We start from the raw sequence: 13,025 nt of genomic DNA on the forward strand, positions 1-13,025 counted from the left end.
TGGTTCTATGGGCTCATTTGGGCCGGTTCTGACCCATAAGTGGGTGGTTCTGACCCATAAGTGTGGTTCTATGGGCTCATTTGGGCTGGTTCTGACCCATAATGGCTGGTTCTGACCCATAAGTGGGCTCCTATGGGCTCCTATGGGCTGGTTCTGACCCAATAAAGGTGGTTCTGACCCATAAGTGTGGTTCTATGGGCTCCTATGGGCCGGTTCTGACCCATAAGTGGGTGGTTCTGACCCAATAAAGGTGGTTCTGACCCATAAGTGTGGTTCTATGGGCTCATTTGGGCTCATTTGGGCCGGTTCTGACCCATAAGTGGGCTCCTATGGGCCCATTTGGGCTCATTTAGGCTGGTTCTCGGGCGGTTCTGACCCAATAAAGGTGGTTCTGACCCATAAGTGTGGTTCTATGGGCTCCTATGGGCTCATTTGGGCCGGTTCTGACCCATAAGTGGGCTCCTATGGGCCCATTTGGGCTCCTATGGGGCGGTTCTGGGGCGGTTCTGACCCATAAGTGGGTGGTTCTGACCCAATAAAGGTGGTTCTGACCCATAAGTGTGGTTCTATGGGCTCCTTTGGGCCGGTTCTGACCCATAAGTGGGTGGTTCTGACCCAATAAAGGTGGTTCTGACCCATAAGTGTGGTTCTATGGGCTCATTTGGGCCGGTTCTGACCCATAAGTGGGTGGTTCTGACCCAATAAAGGTGGTTCTGACCCATAAGTGTGGTTCTATGGGCTCATTTGGGCCGGTTCTGACCCATAAGTGGGTGGTTCTGACCCAATAAAGGTGGTTCTGACCCATAAGTGTGGTTCTATGGGCTCATTTGGGCCGGTTCTGACCCATAAGTGGGTGGTTCTGACCCAATAAAGGTGGTTCTGACCCATAAGTGTGGTTCTATGGGCTCATTTGGGCCGGTTCTGACCCATAAGTGGGCTCCTATGGGCTCCTATGGGCTGGTTCTGACCCAATAAAGGTGGTTCTGACCCATAAGTGTGGTTCTATGGGCTCATTTGGGCCGGTTCTGACCCATAAGTGGGCTCCTATGGGCCCATTTGGGCTCCTATGGGGTGGTTCTGGGGTGGTTCTGACCCATAAGTGGCTGGTTCTGACCCAATAAAGCTGGTTCTGACCCATAAGTGTGGTTCTATGGGCTCATTTGGGCCGGTTCTGACCCATAAGTGGGCTCCTATGGGCTCCTATGGGCCGGTTCTGACCCATAATGGGAGGTTCTGACCCATAAGTGGGCTCCTATGGGCTCCTATGGGCTGGTTCTGACCCAATAAAGGTGGTTCTGACCCATAAGTGGGCTCCTATGGGCTCCTATGGGCCGGTTCTGACCCAATAAAGGTGGTTCTGACCCATAAGTGTGGTTCTATGGGCTCATTTGGGCCGGTTCTGACCCATAAGTGGGTGGTTCTGACCCAATAAAGGTGGTTCTGACCCATAAGTGGGCTCCTATGGGCCCATTTGGGCTCCTATGGGCCGGTTCTGACCCATAAGTGTGGTTCTATGGGTCCAAAGGGGTGGTTCTGACCCAATAAAGCTGGTTCTGACCCATAAGTGTGGTTCTATGGACCCATTTGGGGCGGTTCTGACCCCATAGTGCCCTATAGAGCCCCACAGACTCCATAGAGCCCCATAGAAACCCCATAGACCCCATAGAGCCCCATAGACACCATAGAGCCCCATAGAGCCCCATAGAGACCCATAGAGACCACATAGAGCCCCATAGAGACCGCATAGAACCCCATAGAGCCCCATAGATGCCTTAGAGACCCCATAACCCCATAGGGACCCCATAGGGACCCCATAGAGCGTCATAGAGCCCCATAGAGACCCCAGACACCATAGAGACCCCATAGAGATCCCATAGATTCCATAGAGCCCCATAACCCCATAGAGCCCCATAAACCCCATAGAAACCCCATAGAGCCCCATAAACCCCATAGAGCCCCATAGAGACCCCATAGAGCCCCATAGTGCCCCATAGACACCCCATAAACCCCATAGAGCCCCATAGACCCCAAAGAGCCCATAGAAACCCCATAGAAACCCCATAGACCCCATAGAGACCCCATAGACCTCATAGGCCCCATAGAACCCCATAGACCCCATAGAACCCCATAGACCCCATAGTGCCCATAAAACCCCATAGACCCCATAGACCCCATAGACCCCCATAGACCCCATAGACCCCATAGTGCCCATAGAAACCCCATAGACCCCATAGAGCCCCATAGACACCCCATAGAGCCCCATAGAACCCCATAGAAAACCCATAGAGCCCCATAGAGCCCCATAAAGAACCCATAGAGCTCCATAGAACCCATAGAAACCCCATAGATCCCCCATAGACCCCATAGAGACCCATAGACCCCATAGAAACCCCATAGAAACCCCATAGACCCCATAGAGCCCCATAGAGCCCCTTAGAGCCTCATAGACACCCCATAGAGCCCCATAGACCCCATAGAGCCCCCATAGACCCCATAGAGCCCCAAAGACCCCATAGACCCCATAGAAACCCCATAGAACCACATAGAGACCCCATAGACCCCATAGAAACCCCATAGAGACCCATAGACCCCCATAGACCCCATAGAGACCCCATAGACCTCATAGACCCCATAGACACCCCATAGAGCCCCATAGACCCCATAGACCCCATAGAAACCCCATAGACCCCATAGACCCCATAGAAACCCCATAGACCACATAGAGACCCCATAGACCCCTTAGAGCCTCATAGACACCCCATAGAGCTCCATAGACCCCATAGACCCCATAGAGCCCCATAGACCCCATAGAAACCCCAGAGACCCCATAGACCTCATAGAAACCCCATAGACACGCCATAGAACACCATAGAGCCCCATAGAGACCCATAGAGCCCCATAGACACCCCATAGAGCCCCATAGAACACATAGACCCCATGGAGCCCCATAGACCCCATAGAAACCCCATAGACCCCATAGAAACCCCATAGACTCCATAGACCCCATAGAGTCCCATAGACAGCCCATACAGCCCCATAGACCCCATAGAGACCCATAGACCCCATAGAAACCCCATAGAAACCCCATAGACCCCATAGAAGCCCCATAGACCCCATAGACCCCATAGACTCCATAGAAACCCCATAGAGACCCCTATATCCAAAGTCACGTGACCTCCACAGCCTTTATTCATTAGGGGGCGTGGCCACGGGGGCGGTGGGCGTGGCCTGATTGGTCCCGGCGGGCTGTGATTGGTTGAGAGGAAAGTGGGCGGGGCTTATGGAGTGCTGCGGCCAATGGGAAGAGGGCAGGGCAGAAAGGGGGCGGGGCTTAATGGAGGGGTCGTGGCTTAATGAAGGGGGCGTGGCCTATGGGTCCATTGAGTTCCATTATGTCAATGGTGGCCAATGGGATGGGGGTGTGGCCTATGGGGGGCGTGGCTTAATGAAGGTGGCGTGGCTTAATGGAGGGGGCGTGGCTTGACGAAGGGGGCGTGGCCTATGGGTCCATTGAGTTACATTATGTCAATGGCGGCCTATGGGGTGGGGGCGTGGCTTAATGAAGGGGGCGTGGCTTAATGAAGGGGGCGTGGCCTATGGGTCCATTGAGTTCCATTATGTCAATGGCGGCCAATGGGGTGGGGGCGTGGCTTATGGGGGGGCGTGGCTTAATGAAGGGGGCGTGGCCTATGGCTCCATTGATTCCCATTATGTCAATGGCGGCCAATGGGGTGAGGGTGGGGGCGTGGCTTAATGAAGGGGGCGTGGCTTGATGGAGGGGGCGTGGCCTATGGGTCCATTGAGTCCCATTATGTCAATGGCGGCCAATGGGGTGGGGGCGTGGCCTAATGTGGGCGTGGCCTATGGGTCCATTGAGTTCCTTTATGTCAATGGCGGCCAATGGGGTGGGGGCGTGGCCTATGGGGGCGTGGCTTAATGAAGTGGGCGTGGCTTAATGAGGGGGGCGTGGCCTATGGGTCCATTGAGTCCCATTATGTCAATGGCGGCCAATGGGGTGGGGGCGTGGCCTATGGGGGGCGTGGCCTAACAAAGGGGCGGGGCTTAATGGAGGGGGCGTGGCTTAATGAAGGGGCGTGGCCTATGGGTCCATTGAGTCCCATTATGTCAATGGTGGCCAATGGGGTGAGAGCGTGGCCTATGGGGGCGTGGCTTAATGGAGGGGGCGTGGCCTATGTGTCCATTGAGTCCCATTATACTTAATGAAGGAGGCGTGGCCTAATGAAGGGGGCGTGGCTTAATGCCCCTTGCGTTCCCGTATGTCGATGGCGGCCAATCGCTTCGCGGCTTCTATCAGCTGCAGGGCGTTGAGCAGCGCCTTCAGAACAGCCAATGGGAGCAGGGCTTTGCGCATAGTAATGAGGGCTATTGGGGGGGGGGGGGGTTAAAGGGGATAAAGGGTAATAGGTCAATAGGGTATAGGGGCTCATAGAACCCATATAGAACCCTATAGACTCCCATAGAGACCCATAGAGCCCCATAGATTCCCAAAGAGCCCCATAGCAACCCATAGAGCCCCATAGAGCCCCATAGAACCCCATAGAGCCCCATAGATCCCATACAGTCCCATAGATCCCCATAGAAACCCATAGAGCCCCATAGACCCCATAGAGCCCCACAGAATCCCATAGAGTCCCACAGAACCCCATAGAGACCCATAGACCCCATAGACCCCATAGAGCCCCATAGACCCCATAGAGCCCCATAGAGCCCCATAGGGACCCCATAGAACCCCATAGAAACCCATAGAAACCCATAGAGCCCATAGAGTCCCATAGAGCCCCATAGCAACCCATAGAGCCCCATAGACCCCATAGACCCCATAGAGCCCCATAGACCTCATAGAGCCCCATAGAGCCCCATAGGGACCCCATAGAACCCCATAGAAACCCATAGAAACCCATAGAGCCCATAGAGTCCCATAGAGCCCCATAGCAACCCATAGAGCCCCATAGACCCCATAGAGACCCATAGACCCCATAGATTCCCATAGAGCCCAATAGGGACGCCATAGAACTCCATAGAGACCCATAGAGACCCATAGAGTCCCATAGAACCCCATAGAGCCCCATAGAGACGCATAGATCCCCATAGAGCCCCATAGACCCCATAGAGACCCATAGAGCCCCATAGAGCGCCATAAATTCCCATAGACCCCATAGAGACCCATAGAGCCCCATAGAGTCCCATAGACCCCATAGAGACCCATAGACCCCATAGATTCCCATAGAGCCCCATAGGGACCCCATAGAGACCCATAGAGTCCCATAGATCCCATACAGTCCCATTGAGAGACCCATAGATCCCCATAGAAATCTACAGACCCCATAGTACCCCATAGAACCCCATAGATCCCCATAGAGACCCATAGACCCCATAGAGACCCATAGACCCCATAGAGACCCATAGAGTCCCATAGAATCCCATAGAGCCCCACAGAACCCCTTACCGCCCCATAGAACCCCCCACAGCCCCCCATTCACCCCATAGCCCCCCATAGCCCCCCACTCACCCCATAGAGCCCCATAGACCCCATAGAGCCCCATAGAGACCCATAGAGTCCCATAGCGACCCATAGAGCCCCATAGACCCCATAGAGACCCATAGACCCCATAGATTCCCATAGAGCCTCATAGGGACCCCATAGAACCCCATAGAGACCCATAGAGCCCCATAGAGCCTCATAGACCCCATAGAACCCCACAGACCCCATAGAGCCCTATAGAATGCCATACAGCCCCATAGCCCCCCCATAGACCCCATAGAGTCCCATAGAATCCCATAGAGCCCCATAGACCCCATAGAACCCCATAGACCCCATAGAGTCCCACAGAATCCCATAGAGCCTCATAGAATGCCATACAGCCCCATAGCCCCCCCATAGACCCCATAGAGCCCCATAGAACCCCATAGAGCCCCATAGAGGCCCATAGAGACCAATAGAGCCCCATAAAGACCCATAGAACCCCATAGACCCCATAGAGCCCCATAGACAGCCCCATAGACCCCATAGAGCCTCATAAACCCCATAGAGTCCCACAGAATCCCATAGAGCCCCATAGAGTCTCATAGAGCCCCATAGAGTCCCACAGAGACCCATAGAAATCTACAGACCCCATAGAGCCCCATAGCCCCCTATAGCCCCCCATAGACCCCATTGACCCCATAAGACCCCACTCACCCCATAGCCCCCCATAGACACTATACAGCCCCATAGAACCCCATAGAGCCCCATAACCCGCCATAGACCCCCATAGACCCCATTGACCCCATAGCCCCCCACTCACCCCATAGCCCCCCATTACCCCATAGCCCCCCATTACCCCATAGCCCCCCATAGCCCCCCACTCACCCCATAGCCCCCCATTACCCCATAGCCCCCCATAGCCCCCCACTCACCCCATAGCCCCCCATTACCCCATAGCCCCCCATTACCCCATAGCCCCCCATAGCCCCCCATTACCCCATAGCCCCCCACTCACCCCATAGCCCCCCATTACCCCACAGCCCCCCATTACCCCATAGCCCCCCATTACCCCATAGCCCCCCACTCACCCCATAGCCCCCCATTACCCCATAGCCCCCCATTACCCCATAGCCCCCCATAGCCCCCCACTCACCCCATAGCCCCCCATTACCCCATAGCCCCCCACTCACCCCATAGCCCCCCACTCACCTCATAGCCCTCCATTACCCCATAGCCCCCCACTCACCCCATAGCCCCCCATTACCCCATAGCCCCCCATTCACCCCATAGCCCCCCATTACCCCATAGCCCCCCATAGACCCCAATAACCCCATAGCCCCCCATTACCCCATAGCCCCCCATTACCCCATAAACCCCATAGCCCCCCATTCACCCCATAGCCCCCCATTACTCCATAAACCCTATAGCCCCCCATTACCCCATAGCCCCCCATAGCCCCCATAGCCCCCCATTACCCCATAGCCCCCCACTCACCCCATAGCCCCCCATTACCCCATAAACCCCATAGCCCCCCATTCACCCCATAGCCCCCTATTGCCCCATAGCCCCCCATTGACCCCATAGCCCCCCACTCACCCCATAGCCCCCCATTACCCCATAGCCCCCCATAGCCCCCCACTCACCCCATAGCCCCCCATTACCCCATAGCCCCCCATAGCCCCCAATAACCCCATAGCCCCCCATTGACCCCATAGCCCCCCATTCACCCCATAGCCCCCCATTACCCCATAGCCCCCCATAGCCCCCCACTCACCCCATAGCCCCCTATTGCCCCATAGCACCCCATTGACCCCATAGCCCCCCACTCACCCCATAGCCCCCCATTACCCCATAAACCCCATAGCCCCCAATAACCCCATAGCCCCCCATTACCCCATAGCCCCCCACTCACCCCATAGCCCCCCATTACCCCATAGCCCCCCATTCACCCCATAGCCCCCCATTCACCCCATAGCCCCATAGCCCCCCATTACCCCATAGCCCCCCATAGCCCCCCATTACCCCATAGCCCCCCATAGCCCCATAGCCCCCCATAGCCCCCCATTACCCTATAGCCCCCCATAGCCCCCCATTACCCTATAGCCCCCCATAGCCCCCCATTACCCCATAAACCCCATAAGACCCCATTGACCCCATAGCCCCCCACTCACCACATAGCCCCATAGCCCCCCATTACCCCATAGCCCCCCATTGACCCCATAGCCCCCCACTCACCCCATAGCCCCCCATAACCCCCCATTCACCCCATAGCCCCCCATTACCCCATAGCCCCCCACTCACCCCATAAACCCCATAGCCCCCCATTACCCTATAGCCTTCCATAGCCCCCCATTACCCCATAAACCCCATAAGACCCCATTGACCCCATAGCCCCCCACTCACCCCATAGCCCCCCATTACCCCATAGCCCCCCATAGCCCCCCATTACCCCATAGCCCCCCATTACCCCATAAACCCCATAGCCCCCCATTACCTCATAGCCCCCCATAGCCCCCAATAACCCCATAGCCCCCCATTCACCCCATAGCCCCCCATTACCCCATAGCCCCCCATTACCCCATAGCCCCCCATTCACCCCATAGCCCCCCACTCACCCCATAGCCCCCCACTCACCCCATAGCCCCCCATTACCCCATAAACCCCATAGCCCCCAATAACCCCATAGCCCCCCATTCACCCCATAGCCCCCAATAGCCCCATAGACCCCCATTACCCCATAGCCCCCCATTACTCCATAAACCCTATAGCCCCCCATTACCTCATAGCCCCCCATAGCCCCCCACTCACCCCATAGCCCCCCATTACCCCATAGCCCCCCACTCACCCTATAGCCCCCCATTACCCCATAGCCCCCCATTCACCCCATAGACCCCCATTGACCCCATAGCCCCCCACTGACCCCATAGCCCCCCATTACCCCATAGCCCCCCATAGCCCCATAGCCCCCAATAGCCCCATAGGCCCCCATTCACCCCATAGGCCCCCATTGACCCCATAGACCCCCACTCACCCCATAGCCCCCCATTACCCCATAAACCCCATAGCCCCCAATAACCCCATAGCCCCCCATTCACCCCATAGCCCCCCATTCACCCCATAGCCCCCAATAGCCCCATAGCCCCCCATTACCCCATAGCCCCCCACTCACCCCATAGCCCCCAATAGCCCCATAGCCCCCCATTACCCCATAGCCCCCCATAGCCCCATAGCCCCCCATTACCCCATAGCCCCCCATTACCCCATAAACCCCATAGCCCCCCACTCACCCCATAGCCCCCCATTACCCCATAGCCCCCCATAGCCCCCCACTCACCCCATAGCCCCCCATTACCCCATAGCCCCCCACTCACCCCATAGCCCCATAGCCCCCCATTACCCTATAGCCCCCCATAGCCCCCCATTACCCCATAAACCCCATAAGACCCCATTGACCCCATAGCCCCCCACTCACCCCATAGCCCCCCACTCACCCCATAGCCCCCCATTACCCCAATAACCCCATAGCCCCCCACTCACCCCATAGCCCCCCATTACCCCATAGCCCCCCATAGCCCCATAGCCCCCCATTACCCCATAGCCCCCCATTCACCCCATAGACCCCCATTGACCCCATAGCCCCCCACTCACCCCATAGCCCCCCATTACCCCATAAACCCCATAGCCCCCCATTACCCCATAGCCCCCCATAGCCCCCCATTACCCCATAGCCCCCCATTCACCCCATAGCCCCCCACTAACCCCATAGCCCCCCATTACCCCATAGCCCCCCATTACCCCATAGCCCCCCATAGCCCCATAGACCCCATTGACCCCATAGCCCCCCACTCACCCCATAGCCCCCCATAGCCCCATAGCCCCCCATTACCCCATAGCCCCCCATTCACCCCATAGACCCCTATTGCCCCATAGCCCCCCATTACCCCATAAACCCCATAGCCCCCTATAGACCCCATTGACCCCATAGCCCCCCACTGACCCCATAGCCCCCCATAGCCCTATAACCCCCCATTACCCCATAAACCCCCATAGCCCCCCACTGACCCCATAGCCCCCCATTACCCCATAGCCCCCCATTACTCCATAGCCCCCAATAACCCCATAGCCCCCCATTACCCCATAGCCCCCCATTACCCCATAGACCCCATTGACCCCATAGCCCCCCACTCACCCCATAGCCCCCCATTACCCCATAAACCCCATAGCCCCCCATTACCCCATAGCCCCCCATTCACCCCATAGCCCCCCATTACCCCATAGCCCCCCATTACCCCATAAACCCCATAGCCCCCCATTACCCTATAGCCCCCATAGCCCCCCATTACCCCATAAACCCCATAAGACACCATTCACCCCATAGCCCCCCACTCACCCCATAGCCCCCCATTGACCCCATAGCCCCCCACTCACCCCATAGCCCCCCATTCACCCCATAGCCCCCCATAGCCCCCCATTACCCCATAGCCCCCCATTACCCCATAGCCCCCCATAGCCCCCCATTACCCCATAGCCCCCCATTCACCCCATAGCCCCCCATAGCCCCCCATAGCCCCCCACTCACCCCATAGCCCCCCATTACCCCATAGCCCCCCATAGCCCCCCATTACCCCATAGCCCCCCATTCACCCCATAGCCCCCCATAGCCCCCCATTCACCCCATAGCCCCCCATAGCCCCCCACTCACCCCATAGCCCCCCATTACCCCATACCCCCCATTACCCCATAGCCCCCCATAGCCTCCCATTACCCCATAACCCCCCACTCACCCCATAGCCCCCCATTACCCCATAGCCCCCCATTCACCCCATAGCCCCCCATTACCCCATAGCCCCCCATTACCCCATAAACCCCATAGCCCCCCATTACCCTATAGCCCCCCATAGCCCCCCATTACCCCATAAACCCCATAAGACCCCAATAACCCCATAGCCCCCCATTCACCCCATAGCCCCCCAATAGCCCCATAGCCCCCCATTACCCCATAGCCCCCCATTACCCCATAAACCCCATAGCCCCCCACTCACCCCATAGCCCCCCATTACCCCATAGCCCCCCATAGCCCCATAGCCCCCCATTACCCCATAGCCCCCCATTCACCCCATAGACCCCCATTGACCCCATAGCCCCCCACTCACCCCATAGCCCCCCATTACCCCATAGCCCCCCATAGCCCCCCATTACCCCATAGCCCCCCACTCACCCCATTGCCCCCCATTACCCCATAAACCCCATAGCCCCATAGCCCCCCATTACCCCATAGCCCCCCATTCACCCCATAGACCCCCATTGACACCATAGCCCCCCATTCACCCCATAGCCCCCCATTACCCCATAAACCCCATAGCCCCCCATTACCCCATAGCCCCCCATAGCCCCCAATAACCCCATAGCCCCCCATTACCCCATAGCCCCCCATTACCCCATAGCCCCCCATTACCCCATAGCCCCCAATAGCCCCATAGCCCCCCATTACCCCATAGCCCCCAATAGCCCCATAGCCCCCCATTACCCCATAGCCCCCCAGTACCCCAAAGCCCCCCATAGCCCCATAGCCCCCTATTGCCCCATAGCCCCCCATTACCCCATAGCCCCCCATAGCCCCCCACTCACCCCATAGCCCCCCATTACCCCATAGCCCCCCACTCACCCCATAGCCCCCCACTCACCCCATAGCCCCCCATAGCCCCATAGCCCCCCATTACCCCATAGCCCCCCATTACCCCATAGCCCCCCACTCACCCCATAGCCCCCCACTCACCCCATAGCCCCCCATAGCCCCATAGCCCCCCATAGCCCCCCATTACCCCATAACCCCCCATTACCCCATAGCCCCCCATTACCCCATAGCCCCCCACTCACCCCATAGCCCCCCATTACCCCATAACCCCCCACTCACCCCATAGCCCCCCATTCACCCCATAGCCCCCCATTACCCCATAGCCCCCCATTACCCCATAGCCCCCCACTCACCCCATAGCCCCCCACTCACCCCATAGCCCCCCATTACCCCATAGCCCCCCATAGCCCCATAGCCCCCCATTACCCCATAGCCCCCCATTCACCCCATAGACCCCCATTGACCCCATAGCCCCCCACTCACCCCATAGCCCCCCATTACCCCATAGCCCCCCATAGCCCCCCATTACCCCATAGCCCCCCACTCACCCCATTGCCCCCCATTACCCCATAAACCCCATAGCCCCCCATTACCCCATAGCCCCCAATAGCCCCATAGCCCCCCATAGCCCCATAGCCCCCCATTACCCCATAGCCCCCCATAGCCCCCCATTACCCCATAGCCCCCCATTCACCCCATAGCCCCCCATAGCCCCCCACTCAGCCCATAGCCCCCCATTACCCCATAGCCCCCCATAGCCCCCCATTACCCCATAGCCCCCCATAGCCCCCAATAACCCCATAGCCCCCCACTCACCCCATAGCCCCCCATTACCCCATAGCCCCCCATAGCCCCATAGCCCCCCATTGACCCCATAGCCCCCCACTCACCCCATAGCCCCCCATTACCCCATAGCCCCCCATAGCCCCATAGCCCCCCATTACCCCATAGCCCCCCATTCACCCCATAGACCCCCATTGACCCCATAGCCCCCCACTCACCCCATAGCCCCCCATTACCCCATAGCCCCCCATAGCCCCCCATTACCCCATAGCCCCCCACTCACCCCATTGCCCCCCATTACCCCATAAACCCCATAGCCCCCCATTACCCCATAGCCCCCAATAGCCCCATAGCCCCCCATAGCCCCATAGCCCCCCATTACCCCATAGCCCCCCATAGCCCCCCATTACCCCATAGCCCCCCATTCACCCCATAGCCCCCCATAGCCCCCCACTCAGCCCATAGCCCCCCATTACCCCATAGCCCCCCATAGCCCCCCATTACCCCATAGCCCCCCATAGCCCCCAATAACCCCATAGCCCCCCACTCACCCCATAGCCCCCCATTACCCCATAGCCCCCCATAGCCCCATAGCCCCCCATTGACCCCATAGCCCCCCACTCACCCCATAGCCCCCCATTCACCCCATAGCCCCCCACTCACCCCATAGCCCCCCATTGACCCCATAGCCCCCCATTACCCCATAGCCCCCCACTCACCCCATAGCCCCCCACTCACCCCATAGCCCCCCATAGCCCCATAGCCCCCCATTACCCCATAGCCCCCCATAGCCCCATAGCCCCCCATTACCCCATAGCCCCCCATTCACCCCATAGACCCCCATTGACCCCATAGCCCCCCACTCACCCCATAGCCCCCCATTACCCCATAGCCCCCCATAGCCCCCCATTACCCCATAGCCCCCCACTCACCCCATTGCCCCCCATTACCCCATAAACCCCATAGCCCCCCATTACCCCATAGCCCCCAATAGCCCCATAGCCCCCCATAGCCCCATAGCCCCCCATTACCCCATAGCCCCCCATAGCCCCCCATTACCCCATAGCCCCCCATTCACCCCATAGCCCCCCATAGCCCCCCACTCAGCCCATAGCCCCCCAT

At 58.5% G+C, this 13,025-nt stretch overlaps 1 protein-coding gene across 2 annotated transcripts in view; it reads right to left on the minus strand.

Moving 5' to 3' along the window:
• Positions 1 to 3,166: 3,166 nt before the first annotated feature.
• LOC116652641 (CDP-diacylglycerol--inositol 3-phosphatidyltransferase-like) overlaps positions 3,167 to 13,025 on the minus strand; it is a 29,203-nt gene continuing 19,344 nt past the window's right edge. For both annotated transcript variants that reach the window (XM_085518199.1, XM_085518198.1), the window contains one exon: positions 3,167 to 4,383. In XM_085518199.1, the coding sequence (XP_085374325.1) occupies positions 4,339 to 4,383 (45 nt within the window). In that variant the 3' untranslated portion in view covers positions 3,167 to 4,338. The remainder of the gene's footprint in view (positions 4,384 to 13,025) is intronic.

The sequence above is a fragment of the Coturnix japonica genome, chromosome 17 (genome assembly GCF_054131305.1).
Source record: "Coturnix japonica strain WE chromosome 17, WE-NBRP24, whole genome shotgun sequence".
NCBI lineage: Eukaryota > Metazoa > Chordata > Aves > Galliformes > Phasianidae > Coturnix > Coturnix japonica.